We start from the raw sequence: 18057 nt of genomic DNA on the forward strand, positions 1-18057 counted from the left end.
GGGATTAACCGAGTGAACCTTCTTTGTACTGACTCGAAAGCAAGTATGTCTTTTCTTAAGTATGGACACCAAAACTGTATGCAGTATTCCAGGTGCGGCCTCGCCAATACCTTGTACAACTGAAGCAATACCTCCCTATTTTTATATTCTATCCCCCTAGCAATGAAAGCCAACATTCCATTGGCCTTCTTAATCACTTGCTGCACCTGTATACTAACCTTTTGAGTTTCGTGCACCAGGACCCCCAGATCCTTTTGTACTTCAGTACTTTCCAGTTTCTTGCCATAAAATAACTTGCTCTACGATTTTTCGTGCCAAAGTGCATAACCTCACACTTTCCAGTATTGTATTCCATCTGCCAAATCTCTGCCCACTTACTTAGCCTGTCTATGTCCCCTTGCAGGTTTTTTATGTCCTCCTCACTCACTACTTTCCCCCCCATCTTAGTATCATCTGCAAACTTTGATATGTTACACTCGGTCCCCTCCTCCAAATCGTTAATATAGATTGTAAAGAGTTGGGGACCCAGCACCGACCCCTGCGGAACACCACTAGTTACTGATTGCCAGTCTGAGAATGAACCATCTATCCCAACTCTCTGCCTTCTGTTAGATAGCCAATCCTCTATCCATGCCAGAATATTACCCCCAATCCCGTGATTTTTTATCTTAAACAATAATCTTTTGTGTGGCACCTTGTCAAATGCCTTTTGGAAGTCTAAATACACTACGTCCACTGGTTCCCCTTTATCCATCCTACATGTTACTTCCTCAAAGAACTCCAGCAAATTTGTCAAACATGACTTCCCCTTCATAAAACCATGCTGACTTTGTCCTATTAAATTATGATTATCCAAATGTCCTGTTACTGTCTCCTTAATAATGGACTCCAAAATTTTACCTACCACAGATGTTAGGCTAACCGGTCTATAGTTTCCAGCCTTCTGTCTACTGCCCTTTTTAAATAAGGGTGTTACATTAGCAGTTTTGCAATCTGCCGGGACCTTTGCCGAGTCCAGGGAGTTTTGGAAAATTATTACCAATGCATCCACAATCCCTACCGCCACTTCCCTCAAGACCCTAGGATGTAAGCCATCCGGTCCAGGTGATTTATCCGCCTTGAGTCCCATTATTGTACCGAGTACCACTTCCTTAGTGATTTTGATCGTGTTTAGCTCCTCCCCCCCTATAGCCCCCTGTTTGTCCAGTGTTGGGATATTCTTAGTGTCCTCTACTGTAAAGACTGATACAAAATATTCATTCAGTGTTTTTGCCATCTCCATATTTCCCACCATTAATTTCCTGGTCTCATCCTCTAAGGGACCAACATTTGCTTTAGCCACCCTTTTTCTTTTTATATAACTATAAAAACTCTTGCTATCTGTTTTTATATTTTTTGCTAATTTACTTTCATAATCTAGCTTCCCTTTCTTAATTAATCTTTTTGTTATTTTTTGCTGTCTTTTAAAGTTTTCCCAATCCTCTATCCTCCCACTAGATTTGGCTACCTTATATGCCCTTGTTTTTAGTCGAATACTATCCTTAATTTCTTTACTTAGCCACGTATGGCTGTCTTTTCTTTTACACCCTTTTCTTCTCAGTGGAATATATATTTTTTGGAAGTTGTAAAATAACTCCTTAAATGTACACCACTGATCATGTATCGTCTTACCCTTTAATCTATTTTCCCAATCCACTCTACTCAATTCCGCTCTCATACCTTCATAGTCCTTTATTCAAGCTTAGCACGCTTGTTTGAGATCCAACCTTCTCACCCTCTAATTGAATATGCAATTCAACCATGTTATGGTCACTCATTCCAAGGGGACCCTTTACTAGGACATTTTTAATTAATCCTGTCTCATTACACAGGACCAGATCTAAGGTTGCTTGCCCCCTGGTCGGTTCAGTTACATACTGCTCAAGAAACCCACCCCTAATACACTCAATGAACTCATCCTCAAGGCAGCCCTGCCCAATTTGATTTGTCCAATTAATATGATAGTTAAAATCCCCCATAATTATAGATGTTCCCTTATTACAAGCCTCAACTATTTCCTGATTGATACTCCGTCCAACAGAGTTGCAACTGTTTGGAGGCCTATAGACTACGCCCACTAGTGGTTTTTTCCCCTTATTATTCCTTATCTCCACCCAAACTGTTTCATTATCCTGATCTTTTGACCCAATATCATTTCTCTGTATTACAGTGATTCCTTCCTTTATTAACATAGCCACCCCACCTCCCCTTCCTTCCTGCCTGTCCTTCCTGATCGTTCAATAACCTGGTATGTTTAATTCCCAGGCATTGTCACCCTGCAGCCATGTTTCTGTAATGGCCACAAGATCATACCCATATGTAGTTATTTGTGCCATTAACTCATCTATTTTGTTACGAATGCTACGTGCATTCAGATAGAGAACTTTCAAATATGTTTTGTGACACTTAGTTCCTGCTTTTGCCCTTTTTATTACTTTACCTTTTACTCCATACCTTCTGCCCCTTCCTGACACGCTCTGGTTTTTAATTTCCCCACTGCTACCTAAGTCTATGACCTTCTCTGTTGTCATTTTTATTATTTGCTCTCTAGGAACCTCCCCCCCACTAGTTAGTTTAAAGCCCTCTCTACAGCCCTAGTTATATGATCCGCCAATACTCTAGCCCCAGCACTGGCCAAGTGAAGCCCGTCCCAACGGAACAGCTCCCTCCTGCCCCAGTACTGGTGCCAGTGTCCCAGGAAGCAAAACCCATTTCTCCCACACCAGTCTTTGAGCCACGCATTTAACTCTCTAATTTTATTTGTCCTAGCCAAATTCGCTCGTGGCTCAGGTAATAATCCAGAGATTATTACCCTTGAGGTTCTGTCTTTTAATTTGACCCCTAGCTGCTCATACTCCTTTAACAGAACTGGCTTCCTAGTCCTATCTATGTCGTTTGTACCAACATGGACCACGACAACTGGATCCACCCCCTCCCACTGCAAGTTTCTTGCCAGCCCAGAGGAGATGTCCTTAACCCTGGCACTGGGTAGGCAACACAGCCTACGGGACTCTCGCTCTCGGCTGCAGAGAACTCTATCTATCCCCCTAATAATACTATCCCCTACCACTACAACATTTCTATTTACTCCCCCCTCTTGAATGGCCCCTGTTCCACGGTGCTGTGGCCAGGTTGCTCATCCTCCCTGCAGTCCCTGCTCCTGTCCCCACAGGGAGTAAGAACCTTGAACCTGTTGGACAAGAGCAAGGGCTGCGGCTCCTCCAACACTACCTCCTGGATCCCCGAACCTGCCTCACTCGTAGTCACACCGTCCTGTCCCTGACCATGGGCTACATCTGAATTAATTAACTTCATAGGTGTGACCATCTCCTGAAACACAGAGTCCAGGAAGTTCTCCCCCTCCCTGATGTGTCGCAGTGTCTGAAGCTCAGACTCCAGCTCATCAACACGGAGCTGGAGTTCCTGTAGCAGCAGACACTTGTCACAGACGTAAACACCGTGAGCCTCAATGGGGTTCACCGGCTCCCACATCTCGCAACAGTAACACATCACCTGCTCCATTCTATGTAATTAATTAAATTTTTTATTGTTAGTTATGGACACCCTCTGCCCGATTATAGATGCTAGTATCCCCTTTATGCTCTATATAAACATAAACATTTTCAAAACAGTCAACGCATTTTCAAAGCTTTACATTGTACTCAAAGATTAAGTCTATCAGGCTTTTTTACTTCACGTGTAGGGGGTTTCTCTTGCTTGCTCTGGTCTCCTGCCAGGCTTCTTGCAATAATTACCCGTGAGTGGTTCGACCCACTCGCCCCTACGGTTCTCGACCTTGGACTTAGATGCAGGGAGCTGTAGTGCAGAAAAACTCAATAGACCAGGTCGAATAGCACAAAATGGATGCCTTTATTAAACAGTTTGCAGCATTATAAAATACATGTCATATGCACAGATTAAAGCAACTACAAGCATGCACACATCTATAAACTTAACTCTATGGAAATGGGGAACACACGGCACATCGTAAAAGGGGTAACACATTACAACTACCCTTAACCCCCTCCCCTAGACCTAACTAAGTTTCGACTTGAGGAACTCGGGATCATGCTCACCACTTTAAGAATTGCGAAAAGGGGTTTGCAGCCTTTCGACACAGCTTTCCGTCGTCACGTGGGTTTGGAAAGTTCTGGCGCAGCTTGCTTTCCTCTTGGTTCCCCTGCGATGAGGCAGCCGATACAGCCTTGGTGAGCGCTCACCACGGATGAATCCGTTACTGACGTGACTTTAAGAACTGGATGCACATGGGTGAATCCATTACCGATGTGATGTTGAGACACTGGAGTGCCGGGCCCTGAGTGTCTTCTTCTCCGGCCTGGGTCATCGATGATCTCCCGACAAAAGTACCCGGGCCACCCTCGTCGTCTTCTCGTCGTGGCCGGGCCTTGCCTGCCCGAGCACCGAACACGGTCCGAACCGAAATGCTGCTTGGTTCCGATGGAGTCTGTCCCGAAGCGTTTTTGAAGCGTCCAAGAAGTGAATCCGAAGTGAAGCTCAAGTCAAGCTCAAGTCAAGCTACGAAGCGAATCGTCAAGTGAATCGTACTGATGGACTCTCTCAATCCACAGTTATACCTTTTTGGAACATTCTTATCTCCCGCCAAATCATAGTCCTGTCTTTGTAATAATTTTGGCGGGCAGAACTCTCTGCAGGGGTGTTTTGTCTTCATAACAGGAGTCGGTGATAGCTTAACTGGCCTTCCTGGGCCGATAATGTCTTTGCTTTGTCACCGTAACTCGGCTTGTATATTGATCGGTCTGGAGATGGCCCTTGATGGCTGTTAAATGGCTTCGCTTTGTACAGTAAATGGGTTAAAGTGTTCATTCAATTGTCCGCCCATTTCTTGATGGGCCTCATCCTGCTACCCAAATCTGTCCTGTACTTATAATCTAATCAATATGTATACTCAGTTCCATGAGTTTCGGTTTCCCGAAACTGGTTTTCGTGGGCTTTAATGTCCTTAATCCACAAGCCTGTCTGGCTTGCAGTAACAGAAATTCAAATGGTCCCAGAAGCTGGTCACGAGGTCTGGCGGCCATTTTGTGTGCCCTTTTATCAAAGGTTTTCTCTGTACAAGCTTCTTTTTGGTCAATAAAGCTGTCTTATTAACCCTGACTTCTTGCGTGATTACTTATGAAAATTTCGCGAATCTTACACACGTGTGGATCTTCTCAACACGGGTAAGTCTGATGTGTCTTCATGAGATTGTTCTGGCGGTGAATGACAAGATGCAGTTGCGGCATTGTCATCAATCTGCTCTTGTATAGATCGAGGTCTCCTTGCGATCTTTGCTTGGAGAGGGTTTCAGTGTTTCCTTCACTCTTCATGCCATAACTCTCAATGTAGTCAATGCACTCTCGAAAAACTGCTGGCAGCTGGATCCCATCATACAGCATAGTCCTCTCAGCAGCCTCGGCTAATGGAACACCAAAGATTGGCCTGAGGGAAGAAGGAGTATCCACCGGAACTGCTTCCTGCTCTGGTGCAGGCTTCTTCTTTTTCTTTTTCTCTTTCCACTGCTTAACAACATCTGCTGCGGTTATATCTTTGGACTTTTTCTCCTTGTGTTTTTCCTCTTTGTGCTTTTCTTCCTTTGGCTTCTCTTTGACCTTAAAGTCTTTTTCTTTCTTCTTGGAGAAACTAGGCTTTTTGAAGACATGGATACCCTTTGGCCTTTTCATCCTTGATGGGCTCTCTGCTTCATCACCTGAGTCATCTGGTCTGCTTATGGCACAGTTTATACGGTAGACTCTCTTGACCAGTTCTAAGTCTTCACAAGCTTTGTCGCCTAGTATCGAATCAAGTCTTTCAGCCACAACAGAAAACATGAGATTATGCACTTTGTCTTTGACTGTCACTTTAAGTCTGCATACACCTAAGCTATCTATTTTCTGTCCATTATAGCTCTTCAGTAGTACCGACTTTTTCTGTATTTTGGGCTTTTCTTTCATATTTTTTATGTCACTCATACTGATTAAGTTTGCTTTTGCCCCAGTGTCCAGTCTCAATGTAACTAATGCTCCATTTATCTGCAGTGGGATCATCCATTTGTCCACTTTTACTGCATTGACTTTATGTTCAGCATTGTCCATTTCTGAGGGCTGCACATTTTCTGTATCTTTTTTGATATCGTCACATGACACCATTCCTACAAAAAATGTCTCACTTAAATCAGTGTCCTCAATCACATTAACTTGTTGCCCTTTCGTTGTTTTTACTTTTGAAAAGCATTGTTTGGCAAAGTGATTCTTTCCATTACACTTTGTGCACATTTTTCCAAATGCTGGGCATTGTCTTAACCGGTGTTTGTAACCACAGCGTTTACAATTAAAAATTTCATCCTCCAATTGCTTTTCATTTCTGTTCTGCCCACGTTTCTTCGCCTTGTAGGACGCAGCACCGACAGCAGCATTATTACTCATTACAATCGCATCATTATTGATTTCACTGAAAGTCTTTGCGTGCTTTCGAGCTAGCTCGCTGGCTTGGCATATTTTCACTGCATTTTCCAAATTTAGTTCAGTTTCTCTCAACAGACGTTCCCTGACTTTTTTATCATGAATACCAAACACAATCTGGTCACGAATCATGGATGATTTCAGCTCAAAGAAATTACATGTCTGTGCTTTCAGTTTCAGATCAGTTATAAAGCTATCAAAAGTCTCATTTTGCTGCTGTGTCCTTGAACAGAACATGTATCTTTCATAGGTCTCATTTTTGGGAGAGCAATGTGCATCAAATTTTTTTAGCACATATTCTAATTTTTCTCTGTTCTCCTCTGGATTAAATACAAATGTATTAAATACCTCTATCGCCTGTGGGCCTGCAACCGTAAGCAGCAACGCTATCTTCCTTGCGTCTGGCTTCGTACCGAATCCGATGGCTGCAATGTAGAGTTCGAATTGTTGTTTAAAAGTCTGCCAATTGTAGTCGATTTTTCCTGTGAGTTTCAAACGCTCTGGTGGCTTCAAATTCTCCATGTCGCTTTTCACAATTTTCAGCAGATCTTCACCATCCTGGTACCATTTTATGTTCATTAATAAATAGACATTCTTATTGTGAACACAGCTAGCTTTTGCTAGACACTTTTATTGAGCACATGTGGACTAGGTACAGTATCTGTAGAGGCTTCCATCTTGACTGCTGCCTTGTGGGTAGCCTAGTGCCTCATGGGTAATGTAGTCTTAATATACATACAGCTGGGTAGTGTAGTCTTAATATACATACAGCTATATACAGCTCTACACAGCTCTACGGCTCCACCTAGTGTCCACTATAGAATGACATGTTATTGATCATTACACCCATGAGGCGCTAAAAAGCCTGTGCAGTGTTCTTGAGCCCAAAAGGCATCCGTAGAAACTCGAACAGGCCAAAGGGAGCAATGACTGCAGTTTTCTCGACATCTTGCTGGTGTACAGGAACCTGATGGTAGCCGCGGACGAGGTCGACCTTGGAGAAGATTGAATTTCCCGCCAAATGGGCGGAGAAATCCTGAATATGCGGGATCGGGTACCGATCAGGAGTAGTGGCGTCGTTTAGGCGTCGGTAGTCGCCGCATGGCCGCCATCCGCCGCCGGATTTCAGGACAATGTGGAGAGGCGAGGACCAGGGACTATTCGACCGGCGAATAATCCCCAGCCGCTCCATAGTGGCGAACTCTGCCTTCGCAGCCGCGAGCTTGCTGGGTTCCAGGCGCCGAGCCCGTGCGTAAACAGGGGAGCCAGTCGTTGTGATGTGGTGTTCGACACCATGCTTAGTGACCGAGGAGGAGAAGGTGGGCTTGGTCAGATCCAGGAATTCACCGAGTAGGCGAGTGAACTCGTCCGGAGAGGGCAACGCGCAGGAGACAGTGTGCGACATTGCGGTACTGCGGAAGCAAGGGATGGAGTGGAAAGTGGCCACATTAATTAGTCGACAATTCCTGACATCCACCAAGAGGCTGTTGGTGCATAAGAAATCCGCGCCGAAGACGGCTTGCGAGACCTTGGCCGTGATGAATTCCCACCAAAACCGTTGCCCGCCGAAACACACCTGGACCCGCCGTCTGCCAAAAGTACGAATGGCCCTGCCATTAGTTGCCTTGAGGGAGGGGCCATGCCTCCCAGTCTGAACATCCAGTGCCGAGGCGGGAAGGAGGCTACACTGCACCCCGGTGTCGCATAAAAACCGCCAGCCCGAGAGGGAATCTGTGATGTAGAGGAGCTTCCCGGAATTTCCAATTGCCATCGCAGCCGCGGGACATCCCTCAGATTCGGTCCTCCTTTTCCGGAGTTGCTGCTGGCGTTGCGTTTTTTTTAGGCGCGAAACTGCAGGGAGGGCGGCAGCATCTGGCTTTCGCGCCAAAACGGGCATGGTAAAAGCACAAGCCCGGGGATGGAGGCGTCGGGGCGGTGTCCGCGGGGGAGGGGCGCCTCAAGGCAGTGCAGTGTTGCTGCGTGACCGCAAAAATCGTATCTGCCTCGGCCGCAAGCGCCGCACAATCCGTGGCTTCCGATCTAGCGAGGGCAGCTTGAACCTGTTCGGGTAGTTGACACAGGAATAACTCCCGGAAGAGGAAACACTGTGGTTCAGAACCAAGGAGCGTGAGCATCTGGCTCATTAACTCGGATGGCTTGGAGTCGCCAAGCCTGGACATAGCGAGCAGTCGGCGGGCGCGCTCCGCCTTCGTGAGCCCGAAGACCTGTATTAACCGCACTTTAAGAGTATCATACTTGCTGTCGACCGGGGGGTTTTCGAGCAGGCTGATGATCCGTGAGGCCGTGGAGCTGTCGAGTGCGGAGACCACGTGAAGGTAACGGGTCTGATCCGCAACGATGTTTTGGAGTTCGAATTGGGCTTCTGCTTGGACAAACCAGGAGGCTGCCTGTTGTTCCCAAAACTGTGGGAGCTTCAAAGCCATGGAGTTCGCTTCCATGTTTCGTTTCGCTTCACTTCTTCCGCGGATATTGTTCACAAAAATTTGGGGTCACCACTGTAGGAATGGCTAGATTCCTAACTAAAGGACTAAGGTCGAGTCAGTCTATCAAACAAACGATGTTTAATACTATTTAACAGAGTTTAACATGCAAGTGCAGGAGAACTAAATAACAGGTCTGTACTCTTCGCTGGCTCCACGAGGACTGGCTAGGGTGGCTCCCTAGCCTGACGTCATGACGTCATCACGTTTTCCCGCCGCTGGAGTATCACGTGACCAACGCGATGCCGTCATCGCATTTGGTCTCATTCTTAAAGGGACCGCGCTATGTACATGCAATAATAAAAACAAAGATACAGATTCAGTCTGTAGCTAACAATTTGTTAAAGATAATTATGTACATTAGATCAGAGTCCCTTGGTGGCTCTGCCACAGGATCATATTAACATAAGGAACAGGAATAGGCCACTCAGCTCCTTGAGCCTGCTCCGTTATTCAATTAGATTATGGCTGATCTGCAACTCAACTCCATTTACTCCACATCAATTAATAATTCAAATCAACGCCTTTGCTCCACATCACTTGATAATTCAAATCAACGCCTTTGCTCCACATCACTTGATACCCTTACCTAACACAAATCTATTGACCTTAATCTTGAATGCTCCAATTGTTCTAGCATTCACCGCCTTTTGGGGATTGAGTTCCAGATTTCTACTACCCTTTGTGTGAAAAAGTGCTTCCTAATTTCACTCCTGAATGGCCTAGCTCTGATTTTAACATTGTGTACCCCTCATTCTTGAATTCCCCACCAAAGAAGTAGTTTCTCTGTATCTACCCTATCAAATCCTTTTAACATTTTAAACATTTTGTTCAGATCACCCCTCAAGACGAGCCAAGTTATTGTAACTTGTCCTCATAATTTAATCCTCTAAACTCCGGTATCATTCTGGTGAATCTGCGCTACACCCCCTCTAAGACCAGTGTATCATTCCTGAGGTGTGGTGCCCTAAACTGAACACAGTACTCCAGATGGGGTCTGACCAGGGCTCTATACAACTGAGGCATAGCTCCCTCTCCTTTGTATTCCAACCGCTTCCAACACTCGTGCCTTTACATTGATTTTTCAGTTTCTCACAGCAGGATTTTAATGTGCTAATCTGAAGACAACTGTAAAATGTATAGATGTGATCTCACCACTTACTTTGCCAAAGTAACTATACAGCTTTGACAAACTATGTATTAACCCTTTGAGCACTGAGTTTTTAAAAGGTGCTCATTTTTTCCTTTTATAGCATTGCTTGTTTAAGAAAATATGGGTTTAGAAGGTATAGCTGTCAATTCTTTGACTAATAAATTATAGTAAAAGTTAAAAACAATGGCCCGGATATTCCGATCCCCACGGGTGGGTACGCGCTGTGTACATGCCCGTAGGGACATCGGAAATGCCGGTTTCAGGCATGCACAGCGCATTCGCTGAAAACCGGCATTTCCGATCTGTCAAGAAAGCACTTGACAGATCCTCCGGCTGCCCTGGAGAAGGGCCTCTGCGGGCAGATAGTTCCACTTTTTGGAGACTCTCCGCCCGCAGAAAACCCTTACCATTCTTACGCCTGGTAAAAGCAGACATAAGGCCTGCTTTTACCAGGATAAGAGTTGAAAAAAAAGTTAAAAAAAAAAAAAAAAAATTTTCACTGATTTATCATTTAAAAATATTTTTAAAAAGGTAAGTTTATATTTAGCCCTGTAAAAAACTTTAATTATTGTTTTCAAAAAATTACATTTTTGTTTAAAATACTTAGGCCTAGAAATTCAGTATCGCCACATTTGGGGCGCTACAGCCGGGCGTTCGCTAAATTTAGCACCCGGCGCAACTTAGTGCCACCTTCGCCAAAATTGAGTTGCATCGCCCCAAGAGGTTGCTGCTGCGCTAAAGCAGGCGGTGCACGACTATCATAAGGCACTAAGCTGGCGAGCTGAGGCGCTACCACCGAGGGCGTGCGCAGCGCAGGTGCGGCGAGTTGCTGATTGAAGGCAGACACGCTGGCGCCGGTCATCTCTTAAAGGGGGAGGGTCGATTTGTTTTGCTTCCATGCCCTGCACACTGCAGCCCTGAACCCAGGCCTAAACAGAGCTGCTTCAAGATTGCAATGCCCATGACTATGGAGAAGGCCAGGGAGCGAGCACAGCGCTTCAGCGAGGGTGCCCTGAAGCATCTGGTTGGCGCAGTGGAGCGCAGGCGACCTGTCCTCTTCCCTGACAGTGGCAGGAGGCCGCTGCCCAGCGAGTACAGAAAAGCCTGGAGGGAGGTGGCAAACAGAGAGACCCCCCAGCAGCATGGTCCCCAGGACACCCACGCAATGCAGAAAGAAGTTCAACGACCTCACTCGGGTTGTCAGGGTGAGTACCCTTTCCAGTATCCTCCTCATCCCTGCATGTGCACCTCACTTTACGGCCAAAGGGTCCTGAAAGCCCCAATGCCCAGCCCTCATCCAACAGCTATGGGACTCTCATGAAAATCACATGCACATTCACCACTTTACACACTGTCAGGGCTATTCCACCATGGGAGGCAGTGCAGGCAAGATGAGGGCTTGACACTGTCAGGGTTATTCCACCATGGGAGGCAGTGCAGGCAAGATGAGGGCTTGACACTGTCAGGGCTATTCCACCATGGGAGGCAGTGCAAGCAAGATGAGGGCTTGACACTGTCAGGGCTATTCCACCATGGGAGGCAGTGCAGGCAAGATGAGGGCTTGACACTGTCAGGGCTATTCCACCATGGGAGGCAGTGAAGGCAAGATGAGGGCTTGACACTGTCAGGACTATTCCACCATGGGAGGCAGTGAAGGCAAGATGAGGGCTTGACACTGTCAGGACTATTCCACCATGGGAGGCAGTGCAGGCAAGATGAGGGCTTGACACTGTACTCAGAGGCCGTCCTTTCTCTTGCAGGGCAAGCTGGCCCACAATCGCAGGCAGCAGCTACGGACCTGGGGAGGCCGTCCTGACCTTAAAGAGCTCAGCGACCTGGAGCAGCGAGTTGAGCGGATTATGGGAGGCCGGCTGATTGGCCCCGTCGCCAGTGGAGATGCTGACCCCGTTTTGGACAGCAATGGTAAGGTCATCACCATTTTGACCTCTCTCTTTCCACTTGTGCCTCACACCAGCATCCTTTGCCACTCTCGAACCAATGCAGTGCATAGCAGCACTCATGCCTCCCTCGCTGCCGCCCTGGCCTCACTCTAAAGCAACTCTTGTGCCTCCCTGCTTTCAGATGCTGAATCGCCAGGTGAGGAGGCGGGCCCTCAAGCTGGCACTGTGTCTGATTCGGAATTCGAGGAGGAGGAAGAGGAAGCCGGCCCATCAGTGCCACCCTCAGCCGAGGCAGCCCATGGCCATGATGGGGACACGTCTTCCCTGGAGGGGAGCGGGGGGGAAGGGTCTGATGAGGGTGAAGCTCCGGGGCTCAGCGGGCTGCAGCAACGCGGGAGGGGTGGGGAAGCTCGGCGGCCTTCTCCCCGGAGGGTGAGTGCGGCCTCCAGTCCTGCTACGGTGAGCGCAGAGGAGGTGCGGCTCCTTGGTGAAATGGGCGCCCAGGCTGAGCGCAGGCACACTGAGCTCATGGCTGCAGTGGCAAGGATGCCTGACTCCATAGAGTCACTGGCAAGGAGTGTTCAGGAATTCGGAGCAGCACAGGCCAGGAGTCTGCAGGAATTCAGTGCAGCACAGGGCTAGGAGTCAGCAGGACTTCGCTGCATCACTTGCGGCTTCCAGCCAAGTGCTTAGTCGTGCCATGCATTCACTGGCTGGTCTGATGCAGACACAGATCAGAGCCACACGGGCACTAACTGCTGCCGCCCTCGCTGGATCGGCCAGGAATCGCCGGGGCCCTCGCCGCGCCGCAGCAGCCCAGCAGGCTGTGCTTCAGCAGATTGCTGCGCATGCTTCAGTGCTGGCCCGTGCGAGTGCCAGTGTATCGACCGACCAGGGAGTGCCTGTGCTCTGACAGGTTGGCAGCATTCCTGCTGCCAACACTGTCACTCCTCCACTGCAGCTGCCACCACCCGTAGGACAGACTGCTGCCGCCCAAGCAGAGTTGGAGTAGTCAGCAGCCGGGCCCTCCAGGCCCAGAGCTGGTCCAGGCCGTCCCCCAAGGGCATCTGCCGACTCACCATCTGACCCACAGCAGCCTTCCCCCAGCCTTGCTGCAGCCACTGGGTCCCATTGAGGAGGAGCTGCAGGGCGGGAAGGGGCCAATCACGCAAGCGAGGTGGATCACCCTCGCAGGCGAAAAAGTAGAAGGTGTGGCAAAATGTTTTTTTTTATATGAAGGCCAAGAATGTGATTTTTTTTTATATGAAGGCCAAGGATTTTATGTTTTTTTTATATGAAGGCCGAGGATTTTATGTTTTTTTTATATGAAGGCCGAGGATCATGGTCATTTTTGTTTAACTTTTTTTCATTTTCTCCAGGTTGTGAGAGCCAGTTATGTGTCTGACTTTTTTTTGGAGGGTTTCTCTGTATTTGTTTGTCATGCGGGAAGGGTACAGAGTTTGTCAAATAAAAAATGGTCTTTATTCAGATTGCCCATGTTTGCACTTTGAACTATTTGTTGCCTTAACTGGCTGAGGGTTTGCAGAGCGGCTCCATTCATGTTCTTTCAATGGCACAAGCCATTCCCTGAGAGGGGGCCTAGAGCCGACTTGCAATAAGCCGCTGACAGATGGCCCTTGCACTTTGTGCCTCCCTCCCGTCTTGGTGCTCCTCCTCCTCCTCCTCCTCCTCTGGTAGGTCCTGAGGATAGCCAGGTTGTGCAGCATGCAGCACACTACAACGAAATGGGATACTGTAGGGCTCCCCCGGAATGGTCCAGACAGCGGAACCGTTGCTTCAGCACGCCGATTGTGTGCTCAATGATGTTCCTGGTCGCTTGATGACTGTCATTGTATTGTTCTTCAGCAGGGGTGGTGGGCGCACGGAGCGGGGTCATCAGCCAGGTGCACAAAGGATAGCCCTTGTCCCCGATAAGCCAGCCTCCGGTGTGAGCCGGGCTTCGAAAATGTCTGCCACAGAGGTCTGGCGCAGGATGAAGGCGTCGTGGCTGCTGCCTGGAAAGCGGGCATTGACAGCTAGTATGAGCTGCCTGTGGTCACACACCAACTGGACGTTCAGCGAATGGTAGCCCTTCCAGTTGCAGTAATCCTCGGCATTCTCTAGAGGCGCCCGCAAAGCCACATGCGTGCAGTCAATGGCGCCCTGGACCATGGGGAAGCCCGCTATTCTTGCAAATCCCATTGTGCGTTCTTGCTGCTTGTCCAGGGTCATGGGGAAGGAAATGTACTGACGTCTCCTTCTGAAGAGGGCATTCGTCACCTGGCGGATGCAGCAATGCACCGCGAACTGGAAGACATTGGCAATGTCCCCAGTAGCGGATTGGAAGGAGCCAGTGGCATAGAAGTTGAGAGCCACTGTCACCTTCACTGCCACCGACAGCAACGTCCTGCTCCTCAGCTGTGGCTGCAGATCTCTCTGAAACAGGTGGCAGATCTCAGTGACCACCTCCCTTCTGAATCGCAGCCTCCGAATACACTGCTCCTCAGACATGTTGAGGTATGAGAACTGCTGGCGGTATACCCTGGGTGGGTAAGGCCTCCTGTGCCGACGCCTGTTGGCCCTCCTCCATCTGGCCATGATTGGCACTCTCTCTCAGCGTCTCTGAGCCCTTTCAATGCAATGGAGAAACCCAACGTTTCCACCCATTGCAGCCCCCATTATATGTGGCGACTCAAGACTATGGCACTGAAAGTTAAATCCAACTGCAAAGCTCTGGCCTGAAGCCAGAAGTACCTGTGCGAGCGCTGAGTCAAAGCAGAAAGCTCCCTCCCTTTGCCTCTCTCCAAATCTCTCTCTCTCACACAGAAGGAGTGGAACAAAATGGCTGCCACAAAGAATGCAGGAAGAGTCCCCTTTAAATAGCGCCCCCAGCGCCCCACAGCAACTGGGAACCGTTCCACTCAACCAGTCGCTGGGAGCGCCAGGCGCACAGAAGGGGGGCGCCACTGAAGTTCCGGTTCGGGGCGCACCATGAAATGACGTCAGGACCTACGCGCGCACCTGAGCGGGCACTGCGGTTTTGCGCCGCCGTTAATTCTTGACTGAAGTTCGCGAGAGGCGCAGATCGCGCCACGCCCGGGCGCTAGCCGCTTCGCGCCCCACTTCTTGCCCTCTTAAGGCGCTAGCAGCTGGCGCTAACAACTGAATTTCTAGGCCTTAATTTATTGTAATTTCAAGGCATTTTAAAAATGTGATTTAAAAAAAAAATTTATTTAAAGTTTTACTATGTTTTTTCATTGATCTCCATTCATTTATTTGACAGATCTTCCTGTCAAATGTATGAAGGGAGATTCCCTTCTGTGATTAGCTCCCCATGGCCCACGTGATCCCAGGGACGCTGCGAACTACATGCGCCCCTGGGATACGTGGGCCCTGTGCACTTCAAGTTTGGAGAGGCCCAGGATTGGAAGTGTGTGCGTCCCGGGAGCCCTCAGGTAAGGGCGCAGATTTTTCCAGATCGCCCCTGGGAGGCCTGCGATCGGAAAATATGGGCCAATAGCCCAGAATTTGTGGTCAGCGGCGAAGTAAAGGCCTTTGCTACTGGCCCCGAAGTATGCTTTGCACAAGTATCTCGTGATCTCTGTGTCAAGAGGTTCAGGTTTTCCGATGCATAATTCAAATCAACGGAGTATAGTGGGAATCCCCTTGTACGAGCTGCTGTGACATCAACAGGCTGTCTAAGCAGTGAATCAAAATGCAGAATTCGCACAGACAATGAACAAGGAAGTGAGTAAGCTCTTAAAATTCTAACTTTTAAAAAATATTAGAAAGAGCAAAACAAAGATTGGGGCTCTCACATGGGGAAAAGGCAAACCTGCAATAAAGAGGGACAAACTTTAAAAAAAACATTTCTAGAAATTTATTGAAGTTTCTTTAAAAAAATTTTTTTTAATTAAAATGGACATTTTACACGGCACAAAATTAAAATTAGTTTTCCATTTAAACATTTGTTTAGCAGTAATAACACTGTTAAAACCCCACTTACATCTAATCCCTTTGGGTCTAACTTTTAGTGGGGAATTTAGCAGTGTAATTACTGCGGAAGAGCCAAAGTTTTCGTTAGTTTCCCTGATTTGGCTGATTACACAGATTGCTGGCTCTGTGGTGGTGGGGAGGGGGCACAGCCTGTTTCAGAGCTGTCAATGGCAGACCGCAACTGCAGGATTTCCACATGCACAGGCGCCAAATTCCGAAGTTGCGGTCAGTTTCAAAGGTGGAATGATGGTGAACGCTGCCAGTTCGCCGTCATCCTGACCGCAAATTCCGGGCTATTTATAAAATATTTCAAATTCCACTTAGTAGTTCCAAAAGATAGAGTGTACATATTTAACTCGTTCCATATTTAATAAACAAGAAGCTCAAGCTACCACAACAGTGTTTTCAGGGCTATTTTTCAATTAGTGGCATTATTGTACCAAAACTGACTGTCTTTTCTTCTCTTTCTTCTAGTCTGATGTTATCGATCAGAATTTATTAAACTTCCTCCCAGAACAGGAGCATGGGGAAATATATAAACTACTGTCCTCTCATACATTAGTGACAGACTCTGTTTTGCCAGACTATTTAAACTGTGAGTTCCTTTGTACATAAAAGATTATGTAACCCATTATTTTAGTAGTTAATCCCTTCAACAATGACTTACATTTGTATAGCACTCCCTAAATTAAACCTTCTCAAGCTGAAGGTGGAAGCAGGAAAAATAAGGAATTTGAGGGGGAGAGTAATGGCACTGTTGAAAAGATGGATATTTAGGTGGCTTTTGACAGCACAAAGGGAGGTAATAAGGTGAAGTGATTTTGGGAGGGAATTGCAGAAAGCAGCGACGTGGTGACTGAGTGATTATAAGATTGTCCTCTGATAGTGGAGTGGAGGAAATGGAATGAACAATAATGCAGAAACAAAGAAGCGAAGAGTGCAGGATGGGAAATATGGCTGGTAAATGTCACTGAAATAGGATGGGGAAGATTGTGTAGAGATTTGACGATGAGGATATTGAAATCCATTTATTGTGGCACAAGTATCCAATGCAGTTTGCCAAAGATTAGGGTGCTGGGTGTGCAGGATTTTGCAGTCGAGGACAGCAGAGTTCTGGATCAGCTGGAGTTTGTGAAGGCTGGAAGTGAGAAGAGCCTCCTTATGGCATGAAGATATCAATTAAGGTTTCAGCAGCAGTGGAAGAGAAATAGAAATATAAGTAGGCAGTATTCCAGAGATGAAATAATATTTATTGGCAATAACTGGGTGTGGAGTAAAATCTCAGCTCAGGGTCAAGCAAGGTGCCAAAGTTGCATACCACCAGTTCAGGTTGAGCTGATAGCAAAGTGCCCGCGTGGTGCGGGAGTGGAGTGGGGTGGGGGGGTGGGTGCGGTTGATGGTATTGGAGACAAGGTCATACTGTTGCTGGCAGGAGCCAAAGATAATGGCTTCAGTTTTGTTGAGTTGAAGGAAATTTCTCTCAGCCAGCACTTGATTTTTTTGTTACAGGTTAGATTAGCAATAGTCTACCAAAGAGGTAGAATTGAGAGTCACAGGAATATATGTGGAAACTGACAAATGTGGTAAATGATGAATGGGGGGATCCTATATTATGGAACTCTGGGAGCACTGAAGGTGACTAAGGGCACAGGAGGAGAAACTGAAGAGCTATAACTGATATTGCTTCCCCTAGTGCTCCAGGAACACTCATGTTCCAGGTGTTGGAGAGAGGAAAAAGGAAGGAGAGGCCCATAACGTCAGTTCTCCACCCCCTGGGATTTTCAGGGCTTCCACCAAGGGGTGAACTTGCGCCTACACCTACAATGGTAATGAGACAGGATGGGGTGTTTCCGGCCCTCCAGCCTCAATTTATTGCGCTTGCATACCCAGGGATGCCTATTTACAGTGACAGCCCTCTCAGGTGGAAGCTGTTTGAAGGGGACAGCCAGCAAGGTGAAGAGGGACAAACCGGATAAGTGGCTAAGTTT

General features: G+C 47.5%; 1 protein-coding gene across 1 annotated transcript in view; it reads left to right on the forward strand.

The window, feature by feature from the left end:
* Window positions 1-18057, forward strand: part of LOC147111741 (neuronal PAS domain-containing protein 2-like) — a 214086-nt gene that overhangs the window by 102857 nt on the left and 93172 nt on the right. Inside the window, exon 6 of the mRNA XM_085998936.1 lies at window positions 16544-16664. Within this exon, the coding sequence (XP_085855062.1) occupies window positions 16544-16664 (121 nt within the window). The remainder of the gene's footprint in view (window positions 1-16543; window positions 16665-18057) is intronic.

This window comes from Somniosus microcephalus, chromosome 10 (assembly GCF_052327205.1).
Source record: "Somniosus microcephalus isolate GS21.2 chromosome 10, FLI_Smic_1.0, whole genome shotgun sequence".
Classification (NCBI taxonomy): Eukaryota; Metazoa; Chordata; class Chondrichthyes; order Squaliformes; family Somniosidae; genus Somniosus; species Somniosus microcephalus.